Source organism: Zootoca vivipara, chromosome 13 (genome assembly GCF_963506605.1).
Source record: "Zootoca vivipara chromosome 13, rZooViv1.1, whole genome shotgun sequence".
Lineage (NCBI taxonomy): Eukaryota > Metazoa > Chordata > Lepidosauria > Squamata > Lacertidae > Zootoca > Zootoca vivipara.
Genome location: NC_083288.1, coordinates 51901646 through 51915904, shown reverse-complemented (window position 1 = coordinate 51915904; position 14259 = coordinate 51901646). Strand labels below are relative to the sequence as shown.

The 14259-nt window shown below is 47.0% G+C and overlaps 1 protein-coding gene across 2 annotated transcripts; it reads right to left on the bottom strand.

Annotated features, from left to right (window-relative positions):
* Positions 1-3529: 3529 nt before the first annotated feature.
* LOC118095021 (thialysine N-epsilon-acetyltransferase) lies at positions 3530-13840 on the bottom strand. 2 transcript variants are annotated; one of them, XM_060281929.1, is made up of 6 exons: positions 13692-13840; positions 10597-10648; positions 9240-9323; positions 7711-7812; positions 6279-6371; positions 3530-3907 (listed from the first exon to the last, which is right to left on the bottom strand). In XM_060281929.1, exons 1-6 carry the CDS (start codon positions 13791-13793, stop codon positions 3774-3776), a joined length of 567 nt encoding a protein of 188 aa, XP_060137912.1. In that variant the 5' UTR covers positions 13794-13840; the 3' UTR covers positions 3530-3773. The 2 variants fall into 2 exon arrangements, with proteins under 2 accessions (XP_060137912.1, XP_060137913.1); XM_060281930.1 differs by having other exon boundaries at positions 3552-3907; positions 6279-6319; positions 13692-13839.
* Positions 13841-14259: the final 419 nt, after the last annotated feature.

Sequence of the window (14259 nt, the reverse complement as noted above, 5' to 3'; positions counted from 1 at the left end):
ACAGTGGTACTTCAAACTTGGAACCCAAACACTGCAAACCCGGAAGTACGTGTTCCAGTTTGCGAACCTTTTTCGGAAGCCGAACGTGCTCCGTTTTGAGTGTCACGCTGAGGTCTGTCTGTTTTTGCTACTTATTTTGTGTTTAGATTTGTGTGGCTCTTTGTTCATTGCTTATTGCTTTCATTTTATGGATCCATGATCTCGTTATATAGTAAAATCCAAGTCAGATTGCTGTTTTAGGGGTTGTTTTTAAAAGTCTGGAACGGATTAATCCGTTTTGCGTGACTTTCTATGGGAAAGCGCTGTTGGATTTTTTGAATAGTCAAGTTACTTTAGAGCCGGTCTAATGTAAATACTGTCTGTTTAAGAGAAACAGGTGTCTGTGTTTCTGTTAATTGCTCACAGGCGTGGGCTCTGCTTCTTGTATATAAGGCTCTGCCAGAAAGCCTTCTGCATCTCTTAGTTAGATCTTTCAGGTTACAGGTAGGTAGCCGTGTTGGTCTGGATCGAAGTAAAATAAAAAAATTCCTTCAGTAGCACCTTAAAGACCAACTAAGTTTTTATTTTGGTATGAGCTTTCGTGTGCATGCACACTTCTTCAGATAGATCTTTCAGTTTGATTCATCTCTTAGTAGATCACACTCTCAGTTGTTCAGTTTAAGAGATTCCTTAGTTGAATCTTAGTATGATTGCTTAGTTATAATGCTAGTTTGCTGTTAATTCTCGGGTAGTTTAATGGGAGTTAGTGGGAGGTTTGGAATGTGGGAGAAAGCATTTATCTTTAGTTTAAAGCCTCTTTAGATTCAGTTTGTTTTTCAGTTAAAGAAACCCAACCGTTTGTATTTTCATCTGCATACTTTTACAAGTGTGCAGCTAGTAAGGGGTTTCATATAAGGGAAATAATACCCTACGTTCTTGGTGTTTTCTTAGCCAGGTCAACTTCTGACTGTGTATACCCTGCGTGAAGCGTACTTTAAAGGGCCGCTGGAAACTGGGATATATGGTTTAGATTAAGCAAGTTTCAATACCCAGTTATCTCCTATATTATTCTTATTATTTTCCAAAAAGCGCGCCTCGGTTTTGGAACGCTTTGGTTTTGGAACGGACTTCCAGAACGGATGAAGTTTGAGAACCAAGGTACCACTGTAGTTGTTTTGCAGCTAACTGTTATATTCTTAGTCTTAATTATTTCGGTAATGTTTAAAGGGGTTTTCTTTCACAATAATTTTATTGTTTTGGTAAAGAGCTTTGAGTTTGTTTGTTTGTTTTTACAATCAGGCAGTGCAGTCACAGCATAGATTAGATCAGTGGTTCCCAACCTTTTTTTGGGCCATGCCCCACCACAGCATCTCTAAAATCCTGATACCCCACTCCCACCCCCATGATGTATAATTCAAAAAGTGAACTCAGGCCATTCGCTGTTAATAACTCATTCTCAAACTGCCCCTCTTAAAAATCAAATTGCCCCACTCTGGGGCGTGTGTCGCACGTTGGGAATCAAGGGACCAGGCACCCCCAAACTCGGCCTTCCAGCTGTTTGGGGACTACAACTCCCATCATCCCTAGCTAACAGGACCAGTGTCAGGGATGATGGAAATTGTAGTCCCAAAACAGCTGGAGTTTGGGGGTGCCTGGATTAGAATCAAAGAATTGCAGAATTGGAAGGGATCACGTCGGTCCTCTGGTCCAACCTCCTGCAATGTGGAAATCTTTTGGCCCAAGGTGGGACTCGAACCCACAACCCTGAGATTAAGAATCTCACGCTCCACCGACTGAGCTAGATAACAATATGCAGGTGCTTTCCCCCCCCCAAAGAATTCTGGGAGCTGAGTGTTTGTTAAGAGAGCCCTCCTATTTTCCCTCACAGAGCTACAATTCCCAGAATGCTTTAAGAGTCAGTCTGCGTTCCCAGGGCTCTGTGAGGGGAAATAAGGGGCACCTCCTAGCCTCTCTCTTGGCCTCCTGAGCAAACTACAGCTCCCAGAATTCCTTGGGGGAAGCCATGCCAGTTTGACAGTCAACGCCGCTTCCTGGGGGACTCTGGGAAAGTCTCAGCCCCAGTAACCAAACTACGTTTCCCAGGACTCTTTGCGGGCGAAAACTGTTTAAAATGGTATGATCCTGCTTGAACCGGATCGGGGCCTGGAGTTTGGCCCAATCTTACCACAATGACCCGTATTACTGTGAAGACAACGGCATCCTAAAATCCTTTGGGATACTGCAGGGACCCCGGGAAGCGAGAATGAGAAAGTCGAGATGTTGCAAACCTGTATGTATATTTATTTATTTGATGCAGGGAAGGCTGGGGGCCAGTGGGGAGGAAAGCAGGGAGTTCAAAAGGGGGCAGACCCAAAGGTAAGGACATCTCTTGTTTTTCGGTCAGGACAAATGTAAGGTTCTGCACTTAGGCAGGAAGAACCAGATGCACAAATATAGGATGGGGGACACCTGGCTTACTAGCAGTACATGTGAAAAGGATCTAGGGGGTCTCGGTGGACCACAAGCTGAACGTGAGTCAACAGTGTGATGCAGCAGCAAAAAAAGCTAATGCTCTTCTAGGCTGCATCAAGAGAAGTCTAGTGTCCAGATCAAGGGAAGGAATAATCCCGCGTTATTCTGCCTTGGCCAGACCCCACCTGGAGTCCTGTGTCCGGTTCTGGGCACCCCAGCTTAAAGAGGAGATTGACAAGCTGGAACGTGTGCAGAGGAGGGCCACCAAGACGATCAAGGGTCTGGAAACCAAGCCATATGAGGAACAGTTGAAGGAGGTGGGGATATTTAGCCTGGAGAAGAGGAGACTGAGAGGAGACAGGAGAGCCCTCTTCAAATATCTTAAGGGCATGGAGGAGGGAGCATGCTTGTTTTCTCCTGCTCGGGAGGGTAGGACTCGAACCCAGGGCTTCAATTTACAAGAAAGGAGATTTGGACTAAACAGATTCTGATGCCAACTCTGATGCCACATACACCCGGACAACATCATTACTGGCCCCAACAACATCCAACATACCATCTCAGGACTATTTAATTGCTCATCTTCTAACATTGTGTATGCCATCAAATGCCAACGGTGCCCTTCAGCTCTCTATATTGGACAAACAGGCCAAACCCTACGCCAAAGGATAAATGGACATAAATCTGACATCAGGAACCAGAAGACAGAGAAACCAGTAGGAGAACACTTAAGTCTCCCAGGACATTCTATACAAGATCTCAAAGCAGCTGTTTTATTACAGAGAAATTTCAGGAGCAGACTGGAAAGAGAAGTTGCTGAATTGGAACTCATTACCAAGCTTAAAACCATGGAGCCACCTGGGATGAATAAAGACATCGGATTCTTATCTCATTATGCATGATCAAGCGCCTCAGCCCTTGCTTCCCCCCCCCCAGGACTAATTGCAGTCATCAGCAGTCATTAACAGCCATCCACAGGTTTACCACTCCCATCAGCCCATCACCCATTCCCACTCCCCCACCCTCTGTATATATATAAGGGTCTGACACTTCTGTTTCAAGTGTATCTGAAGAAGTGTGCATGCACACGAAAGCTCATACCAAAATAAAAACTTAGTTGGTCTTTAAGGTGCTACTGAAGAATTTTTTTTATTCAGATTCTGATGGTGAGAGTCATTCAACAGTTGAAGCAGAGGCTGGATAGCCCTTTGTCAGGGATTCTTGCGATTCCTGCATTGCAGGGGGGGTTGAGCTCTCCGAAATCTCTCCCCGCAGCTCATTTGCTGGCTCCCCCCGCCACCAGCTGCCGCATGGCATCTTCTTCAAAGCGGAAGACATGCCAGCCCTCCGCGGCAGTCAGGTCCACGGCTCCGTTGCCAAGGTATAAATCGATGGCCTTTTGGTTCCAGTCCAGAGCGGATAACTTCATCTGGGTACATCCTTTCTCCAAGCCGATCTGCAGAGGAAGAGGAGAAGGGAGGCCTTAGCTCGGTAGGGGGAGCATCTGCTTGGCAGGCAGAAGGTCGTGGGTTCAACCCTCAGGATCTTTGGGTAGCGCCGGGGGTATCCTGAATGGGGTAACTGTGCCCCTGAAAGACCAGGTGCGCAGCCCGGGAGTCATTTTGGACTCACCGCTGTCCATGGAGGCGCAGGTCAGTTCTGTGTCCAGGGCAGCCATCTACCAGCTCCATCTGGTACGCAGGATGAGACCCTCCCTGCCCGCAGACTGTCTCTCCAGAGTGGTGCATGCTCTGGTTATCTCCTGCTTGGACTACTGCAATGTGCTCTACGTGGGGCTACCTTTGAAAGCGACCCGGAAACTGCAACTAATCCAGAATGTGGCAGCTAGACTGGTGACTGGGAGTGGCTGCCGAGACCACATAACACCGGTCCTGAAAGACCTACACTGGCTTCCACTACGTTTCCGAGCACAATTCAAAGTGTTGGTGCTCACCTTGAAAGCCCTAAACGGCCTTGGTCCTGTATACCTAAAGGAGCATCTCCACCCCCATTGTTCTGCCCGGACACTGAGGTCCAGCTCCAAGGGCCTTCTGGCAGTTCCCTCATTGCGAAAAGTGAGGTTACAGGGAACCAGACAGAGGGCCTTCTCGGTAGTGGCACCCACCCTCCCGTCAGATGTCAAGGAAATAAGCAACTTTCTGACTTTTAGAAGACATCTGAAGGCAGCCCTCTTTAGGGAAGTTTTAAATGTTTGATGTTTTATCGTGTTTTTAATATTCTATTGGGAGCTGCCCAGAGTGGCTGGGGAAACCCAGCCAGATGGGCGGGGTATAAATAAATAAATAAATATTATCTGTCTGAAACCCTGGAGAGTCATTGCTGCCAGCCAGAGCAGGTAATATGAGGCTAGTCAGGCAAGACTTGCTATGTGGCAGCTTCTGATGTTCCTATTTACAGTATAGGGGAAAGGGACGTAGCAGAGCAGTTGCTTGGCATGCAGAAGGTTCCATCTCTGTGTAGGGCTAGGGAAAGATGACGCCCTGAAAACCTGGGGGAGCTGCTGCCAGTCCGTGTGGGCGATCCTGAGCTAGCTGGGCCCTGTAGCTTGGCTCAGTGTAAAGGCAGCTTCTCATTGTTGTAGAAAAAAATTGGGGTTGGCTTTTGCGGCCTCAACTCCCCAAGGAACGTGGAGTCCCCTGATTGGTCAGAGAAGGACGGATGGAGGCAGGACAAAAATTATTGAAGAATGGAAATATTTTGTGGAGTATTTGGAAAAAATACCGTGTTTATGTTAAAACATATGCAGGATCTGAAGAACAGCAACAGGTGGGGATTTGTAGTTTAATCATTTAGAATTTAACGTATAGTGGATAAAATATAATAAATAAAATGTAAATAAATTAAGCAACATAGCATTTTGTGAACTTGCCCTGAGACCCCCTGGGTATAGGGAGGTAGATAAATTCCACAAAGGAACAAAAGAACACCATAGACGGGTTGATGGGAAGTCGACGGACGTGAAAGATAAGTTCTGATTGTATCATAGAATCATAGAATCATAGAGTTGGAAGAGACCACAAGGGCCATCCAGTCCAACCCCCTGCCAAGCAGGAAACACCATCAAAGCATTATTGACATATGTCTGTCAAAGACCTCTGCTTTAAGACCTCCAAAGAAGGAGACTCCACCACACTCCTTGGCAGCAAATTCCACTGTCAAACAGCTCTTACTGTCAGGAAGTTCTTCCTAATGTTGAGGTGGAATCTTCTTTCTTGTACTGTAGTTTGAATCCATTGCTCTGTGTCCGCTTCTCTGGAGCAGCAGAAAACAACCTTTCTCCCTCCTCTATATGGCATCCTTTTATATATTTGAACATGGCTATCATATCACCCCTTAACCTTCTCTTCTCCAGGCTAAACATACCCAGCTCCCTAAGGCATTGTTTCCAGGCTTTTGACCATTTTGGTTGCCCTCCTCTGGACACGTATCCCTAAAGAATTTGTAAAACTTTGAAAATTTAATGAATAAAAAAAATTATAGAAGCAAAGCAAGGAAGATCTTCATTTTCCTGTTGCAACAGAAGCCTCGCATCCCTTCAGTAGGAAGGTGAGCAACCCAGAACAAAGGTGTGCAAAAACTTTAGAAATTGCCCGAACCCCTTCGCCAAAGACCACCCAAAAGAATCATACACACATCACAGAAAGAGGCAGTCTGCCACAGACACTTGAGAGTGTGGCTTCTCTCCTGTCTGCCAAGTCAGGTAAGAACATCAGAAGTCGAGCACCAAAACACCAGCCCAGCCCCTCTCTCCCTGGAAGCTGGAGACTGGGGCAGGGATGCTAACCAATGCAAAACGCAGCTCTTACCTGGGCAATGGCACTCATGAGCTTCTTCCCAATGCCTCTTCCTGCGGCGGAAGGAAGAAGAAAAACTCAGAAGGAAGACAGGACTCCTGGGTTCTCGGAAGGAAGGAAATAAAAACCTGCCCTGTATTTATGTCTTGGGAACTCTCTGCCTCAGCATCCCGGCTTCCACCACAACTGACGCTCCAAAGTCCCAGAACACGTCCCACCCTCCTCATCTGGTCTAAGTCACCCCCTCCAGATTTTATCTTTGCTTTCAAAGAAACCGGTCTCCTTCCAGATGGTCTGGGAGTCGTAACGCAATGAATGTGGAGAGTGACAGGTTGGTGAAGCCTGCTTTGAAGGTGCAATGAATCATAGAATCATGGAGTTGGAAGAGACCCCAAGGGCCATCCAGTCCAACCCCCTGCCAAGCAGGAAACACCATCAAAGCATTCTTGACATATGCCTGTCAAGCCTCTGCTAAAAGACCTCCAAAGAAGGAGACTCCACCACACTCCTTGGCAGCAAATTCCACTGCCGAACAGCTCTTACTGTCAGGAAGTTCTTCCTAATGTTTAGGTGGAATCTTCTATCTTGAAGTTTGAATCCATTGCTCCGTGTCCGCTTCTCTGGAGCAGCAGAAAACAACCTTTCTCCCTTCTCTATATGACATCCTTTTATATATTTGAACATGGCTATCATATCACCCCTTAACCTTCTCCTCTCCAGGCTAAACATACCCAGCTCCCTAAGCCGTTCCTCATAACGCATCATTTCCAGACCTTTGACCATTTTGGTTGCCCTCCTCTGGACACGTTCCAGCTTGTCAGTATCCTTCTTGAACTGTGGTGCCCAGAACTGGACACAGTACTCCAGGTGAGGTCTGACCAGAGCAGAATACAGTGGTACTATTACTTCCCTTGATCTAGATGCTATACTCCTATTGATGCAGCCCAGAATTGCATTGGCTTTTTTAGCTGCTGCATCACACTGCTGACTCATGTCAAGTTTGTGGTCTACCAAGACTCCTAGATGCTTTTCACATGTACTGCTCTCAAGCCAGGTGTCACCCATCCTGTATTTGTGCCTTTCATTTTTTTTTGCCCAAGTGTAGTACCTTACATTTCTCCTTGTTAAAATTCATCTTGTTTGCTTTAGGCCAGTTGTCTAATCTGTTAAGGTCATTTTGAAGTGTGATCCAATGCTCTCTCTCTCTCTCTCTCTCTCTCTCTCTCACACACACACACACACACACACACACACACATATTTTCTTAATGATAGTTCTTGTCTGTTCACAGAATCCATTGAATTGTCGAGTTGCAAGGGAACCCAACGGTCATCTAGTCCAACCCCCTGCAATGCGGGAATCTTTGCCCAACACGGGACTCAAACCCACAACCCTGAGATTAAGAGCCCCTGGAAGCAGCTTCTTCCCTCCCCTGTTTCCTTACCCCGAAACTCTGGCATGACGTAGAGGTCTTCCATGTAGATGTTTCGGCCTTTCCAGGTGCTGTAAGTGAAAAAATACAGGCCGAAGCCCACGACGGTGTGGCCTGCAGCAGGAAAAAACAAAAGAACGACGACAAAAGATCTCACCTGCTCTTCTAAAATCAGTCCAGAGCCGGCCAAAAACAGGACCCGAGCAATTCACCCCACCCTCCTGTGGTTTCCAGCGACTGCATTCAGAGGTGGAACCCTCCAGGCAGTTGCTTGGGGGCAGAAAATATATTGGGGGGGGGCCCTGCCAACACATCAGGGTGTGGCCCAAGAGATTGTGGGCCTGCTCCCCGTGGGGTGAGAAGCTGGGTAAGTGGGTCTGAAATCCCCCCAGGATTGCAAATCATAGAATCGTACAGTTGAAATGCACCCCAAGAAGTGCTGGATTTACATATAAGCTAAACAAGCCATAGTTTAGGGGCCCACTCTCTTGGGGGGGGGGAATAAAGGAAAAAAACCTGGATGTACATTTCCAAAATATAAGATAAAAAGTTGGCTCCTATGATGATTATGTTGGCTCCTATGAAGTCATGGGCCCCGCCTACTAGCCTGCTCCCTAAAATATCACGGGTTTGCTCCTTTCTATATATAGGGTGCCTACATTCTGCATGGACGGGTTGCAGGGCAACATGGGCAAATGGCTTGAGATACCTATGAGGTCCATAAATGACCATATAGTGTATATTCGACACAAAAAACAGTGACAATTTGTTGCTGACAAAGGACAGCTGGACATATAAAGGGCCCCATTACGCGGGTGGCGCTGTGGGTTAAACCACAGAGCCTAGGGCTTGCCGATCAGAAGGTCGGCGGTTCGAATCCCTGTGACGGGGTGAGCTCCCGTTGCTTGGTCCCAGCTCCTGCCAACCTAGCAGTTTGAAAGCACGTCAAAGTGCAAGTAGATAAATAGGAACCACTACAGCGGGAAGGTAAACGGTGTTTCCGTGTGCTGCTCTGGTTTGCCAGAAGCGGCTTAGTCATGCTGGCCACATGACCTGGAAGCTGTACGCCAGCTCCCTCGGCCAATAATGCGAGATGAGCACCGCAACCCCAGAGTCATCCGCGACTGGACCTAATGGTCAGGGGTCCCTTTACCTTTACCTATCCTATCACCTCTCAGTCCCCTCTTCTCCCTACCCAACTCCTTCAACCGCTCCTCATGAGGCTCCTTTTCCAGACCCTTGATCATCTCAGCCGCCCTCCTCTGCCCGCCTTCCAGCTTGTCGATATCCTCCTTAAACTGGGGTGCCCAGCACTCCAGGTGGGGTCTGACCGAGGCAGAATGTCTCTGGGGGAAAACCTTGGTGAAACCTGGGGCAAACCTTTGCTTCCCCTCCCATCACTGAGCCCTGGAGACGGAGGTTAATTGGGAGAGGGAAGGAGCAAACAGAAGGGGGACTCCCCCCCCGATGCGACAGAGGGGGAAGGATGGCTTCTTTGCCATGTCGGAAGATGGGATTCTGGGGCAAGGGACCTCGCTTACCGTCTTTGCTCTGATGCTCGGAGGGGACCTCGGCCACCACACACTTATAGAAGGGGTCCTGGCAGAAGCCGTCCTCATAAAGCCCTGCAAAGAGGGAAAGGAGATGTGAGTATCAAAGAGACAGTGAGAGAAAGGGGGTGGAAGAAAGGACCCACGAATCACTGCAAGACTACCAGCTGTATAGACCCCAAATGGGTGACACCTGGCTTGAGAGCAGTACATGTGAAAAGGATCTAGGAGTCTTGGTAGACCACAAACTTGACATGAGTCAACGGTGTGATGCAGCAGCTAAAAAAGCCAATGCAATTCTGGGCTGCATCAATAGGAGTATAGCATCTAGATCAAGGGAAGTAATAGTACCACTGTATTCTGCTCTGATCAGACCTCACCTGGAGTACTGTGTCCAGTTCTGGGCACCACAGTTCAAGAAGGATACTGACAAGCTGGAACGTGTCCAGAGGAGGGCAACCAAAATGGTCAAAGGCCTGGAAATGATGCCTTATGAGGAACGGCTTAGGGAGCTGGGTATGTTTAGCCTGGAGAAGAGAAGGTTAAGGGGTGATATGATAGCCATGTTCAAATATATAAATGGATGTCATGTAGAGGAGGGAGAAAGATTGTTTTCTGCTGCTACAGAGAAGCGGACACGGAGCAATGGATTCAAACTACAAGAAAGAAGATTCCACCTCAACATTAGGAAGAACTTCCTGACAGTAAGAGCTGTTCGGCAGTGGAATTTGCTGCCAAGGAGTGTGGTGGAGTCTCCTTCTTTGGAGGTCTTTAAGCAGAGGCTTGACAGGCATATGTCAAGAATGCTTTGACGGTGTTTCCTGCTCGGCAGGGGGTTGGACTGGATGGCCCTTGTGGTCTCATCCAACTCTACCATTCTATGATTCTAAACCTTGGGGCTTTTAAGTTCAGATGAGCTCTGGAAACACTCCCCACCCCCAAGTCTTTTTCCAGGAAAAAAAATTGCTTTGTGAGTTGGCCAGGCCAGCTCATTCCTTCGGGAGCCATCTCCTGCCTTCCATTCCTTTGTGGGCTCCCCTGCCTTGATTTTCTGTTTTGCAAGCCTCTTGCGGGCAGAGACCAATTCTCTTCTCCTTTTGCAAAGTGCAGTTATCCACCCCCTTTGAACCACGGAATGGACTCCCCTGGAAGGTGGAGACTTTTATGCAGAGGCCGGACGGCCCTCTGCCGGGGATGCTTGAGCTGCGGTTCCTGCATTCTGCGGGGGTTGGGCTAGATGACCATTGGGGGTCCCTTCCGACTCAACACTTTGGTGATTCTGTGCTCCTGTGTAGACCTGGCCAAGGAAGATCTGCCCCGAGAATTCTCGCCCGGGGTTGAGCCTCACCTTGGTTGCTGTTTGCTACCTGATCAGGCATTTTCTCAAACTCCGCAAGTTCCTGATGAGGGAAGAAAGAGACATTAACCGCAGGTACAATGCCTCCCCCACCATCTAACTTGCCAAGACCTTGAATTTTCACCCATATACCCAGCCCCAAACGTATTTCCCTTGTTTTGCATTGCATTTATAAAAGCTTTTCTATTCTGCCATATCAAACAAATAACTTATCAAAATCTTGTTATAGGTTTGGGGTCGGGGGTCAGCAAACTTTTTCAGAAGGTTAAGGGGTGATATGATAGCCATGTTCAAATATATCAAAGGATGTCATATAGAGGAGGGAGAAAGGTTTATTTTCTGCTGCTCCAGAGAAGCGGACACGGAGCAATGGATTCAAACTACTGTACAAGAAAGAAGATTCCACCTCAACATTAGGAAGAACTTCCTGACAGTAAGAGCTGTTCGGCAGTGGAATTTGCTGCCAAGGAGTGGGGTGGAGTCTCCTTCTTTGGAGGTCTTTAAGCAGAGGCTTGACAGCCATCTGTCATAAATGCTTTGATGGTGTTTCCTGCTCAGCAGGGGGTTGGACTGGATGGCCCTTGTGGTCTCTTCCAACTCTACGATTCTATATTTTGAATGGGGGGAAATGAACGAATTCCTACACCCCACAAATAACCCAGAGAAGCATTTTAAATAAAAGGACACATCCTAATGTAAAATCACGCTGATTCCTGGACCGCCTGCGGGCCAGATTTAGAAGGCGATTGGGCCGGATCCAGGCCCCGGGCCTTAGTTTGGCTACCCACGGTCTGGATGATGCCTGAGGCGATCTTGCCCAAAACTGGCACTTGATGGCGGCGCAGGATCCTGCTTGCGGGTTTCCTACTGGGTTGGCCACCGTGAGAACAGGAGATGCTGGACTGGATTGGGCCCCTTGGGCCTGAACCAGCAGCCTCTCTGCATTGCAAACTGCGAGTGCGATTTCTCTGCAAAATCTCAAATGAGAGAGAGAGAGAGGATAGCCGAAGAGCAAAAACTGGCAATTACACAATCTCTACAAGAGCTTTGCTATGCTAATGGAAAACCCACAGGAGAGAAATCCCTGGCCTTGGTCCAGCGCTAAACAAATAGCATCAAACTCTGCCCTAAATCCTGGCTCAGCCTTTCAAAGCTAAGGAGTTTCCTTTTGAAGTCAGGCAGGGTGAATATTGTTACAGAGTGTGCCTAGTTTAGATTTTGCAAAGGAGGATGAGCCTCTCCCCCCCCCCACCTCTATTCTGACAGCAGGGGGCTGTTGCTAGCTGCTGGAAAAGATCCTGAGCCCACACATTTGCATAGGATTTGCATATGCTAATCTACATTTGAGGATTTAAAAGTCGCAGGAGGCGCTGCCTCACATCCAAATCCCGCCTCCCCGGCCCCACTTCTAGACTTCCATTAATACACACTGTTTCATTTATTCCTCCTTAATGTCCTGAACAAATCCTGCTCTGAATCCTAGAATTGGAGAGTCGGGCGGGACCCCCGAGGGTCATCCAGCCCACCCCATGCCATGCAGGAGTCTTTTTGCCCAATGCGGCATTTGAACAAACCCACGACCCAGAGATTAAAAGTCTCACTACCAACTGAGCTAGCCTCTCTCCAGCATCCCGCCCTCAGAGCGGCCAAGCAGACGCCCGTTATATGAAACCGACAAGCAGGATTCAAACACGTGGCTCCCAACTGCTGGCCTTCAGAAGCAGAGCCATCATGGTTCGTAGTCACCCCATAGCCTTTATATTCCCTGGGTTTGTCCAGTCCTTTTTTAAAAGCTGTCAAGGTTGGTAGCCATTGCTGCCTCAAGTGGCAGGGAGTTCCGCAGTTTAACTATGCAGTGCACAAAGAAGCTCTCGACCCCCCCAAGGGTCATCCAGCCCGTCCCCCTGCAATGCGGGAATCTTTGTGACCAACTTGGGATTCGAACCCACGACTCGGAGATTAAGAGTCGTGCTCTAGAAACTGAGCTAACGTCTCACCTACCTCGCAGGGTTGTTGCGAGGAAGAGGGGGGAAGGGGGGATATAAATGCAATAGATAAATTGAATTAAATAATAATCCCTGCATGCAGGGTAGATTTGATTTAAATCAAATCAATATAAATCATTATTTAAATCACGAGTCAGTAAGACTCAATTTAAATCTCTTTTTTCACAGATAGACTCATTCTTGCTGGCATAATCTTAATATTTACAACCAGACGAAGGTTTCATTTCCGGAATAATAAATTTTCAGAGCAGTTTTTACAGTTATATCAAAAATTACTGATTCGGTTATACTATTAGAAATACACAGGCAGATAATTATGAAATTATTGTGAGATTTTATAAGTGAACTGTTTATATTTGGAAACCTTTTCTGCTGTACTTTATTGGAAGGAGAAAAATCATTCCCTTAATAACAATTTAAACATTTCATTTAACTAAAACAAAAGCATTATAGCATTGTGTATCCACCTTTGTTAACTGATGTGGTTAAAGATTTTTTTTTAAAAAAACAACAACAACTTTGACTGAGTTTTAGCACACGTGACAAACTTAAAACAAATCCTTATTTCCTGAAGAAGTGTGCATGCACACGAAAGCTCATACCTATGACAAACTTACTGTAGTTGGTCTCTAAGGTGCTACTGGAAGGATTTTTAAATTTTGTTTTGACTGCGTCAGACCAACACAGCTACTTACCTGTAATTATTTCCTGATGAATAGCCTTTGGATGATAATGTAACTTAAATATAAATCTTTAGAAAGACTTTTCCCTCCAAAAGCATTTTATTTTAAAAATCCGATTTAATTTTTTTTAAAAAAAATCCGATTTAAATTTTAAAAAAACGATTTTTATTTTTTTTATTAAAATCATTTATTTTTATCCACCCTGCCTGCCTGCAAATCAGGATGAAGGCTCAGTAAACAATAAACTTCTTTCTTTGCTATTCGGGCTGCAGGGAGGGCGAGCGCCGGGGCTCGGAGACGGGGCTAGGCGGACACTCAACAGGTGCAGCAGTTCAACAGGGCGCAGCTGCACCGCTCGGATGCCTGCGTGTCTGCCTGCTCGTGGGAAAGGGCCTACCCGGATCATGCGCATGATTTCCGCGCAGTCCTCGGCTCGGGAAGGCCGGATCGACACCGCGGGAGCGGCGGGGTCTTGGTCCACGGCTGCCGGAGCGGCCATCGCACGTCCCCAGCTGGAGATACGGAAGTTTTCCCCCTGGCTCGGAGGACTACATTTCCCAGGATGCTCCAGGGAAGAGGGAGGGTGGAAAGAGGAGGAGCGCGCCGGGGAGCTGGCCAGAGAACTCAGCGAATCCTCGAGTTGGAAGGGAACCCCAGAGGACATCCAGTCCAACCCCCTGCTCCATCCAGTTTGAAACCTTACCGATCCCTGCTGAGCTGTGCAAGCGTGCCGGGAGTTTGTTTTTAAAAAAATATTTTTTTTATTGATTTTATAACAAATACAGAAAAAATACAAAATATAAAAAGACAAAAAAGAAAAGAACAAAAAGGAAAAAGGAAAAACATTTCTTTAGCGATATCCAGTATAATTTTTAATCTGTCGACTTCCTCCTTCCCCCCTTCTACGCTTCTATTTATAACTAATACAGCACTGTCTATTTCTTAAACCATTTCTTCTTCTAACA

Excerpts from the sequence above, each read along its gene's own strand:
- LOC118095021 (XM_060281929.1), bottom strand. The coding sequence starts at position 13,793 with ATGGCCGCTCCGGCAGCCGTGGACCAAGACCCCGCCGCTCCCGCGGTG. Across the intron at positions 6,372-7,710 it reads CGTCATGCCAGAGTTTCGGG|AACCCAGGAGTCCTGTCTTC; the intron begins GTAAGGAAACAG and ends CTTCCTTCCGAG. Across the intron at positions 3,908-6,278 it reads TCATGAGTGCCATTGCCCAG|ATCGGCTTGGAGAAAGGATG; the intron begins GTAAGAGCTGCG and ends CTTCCTCTGCAG.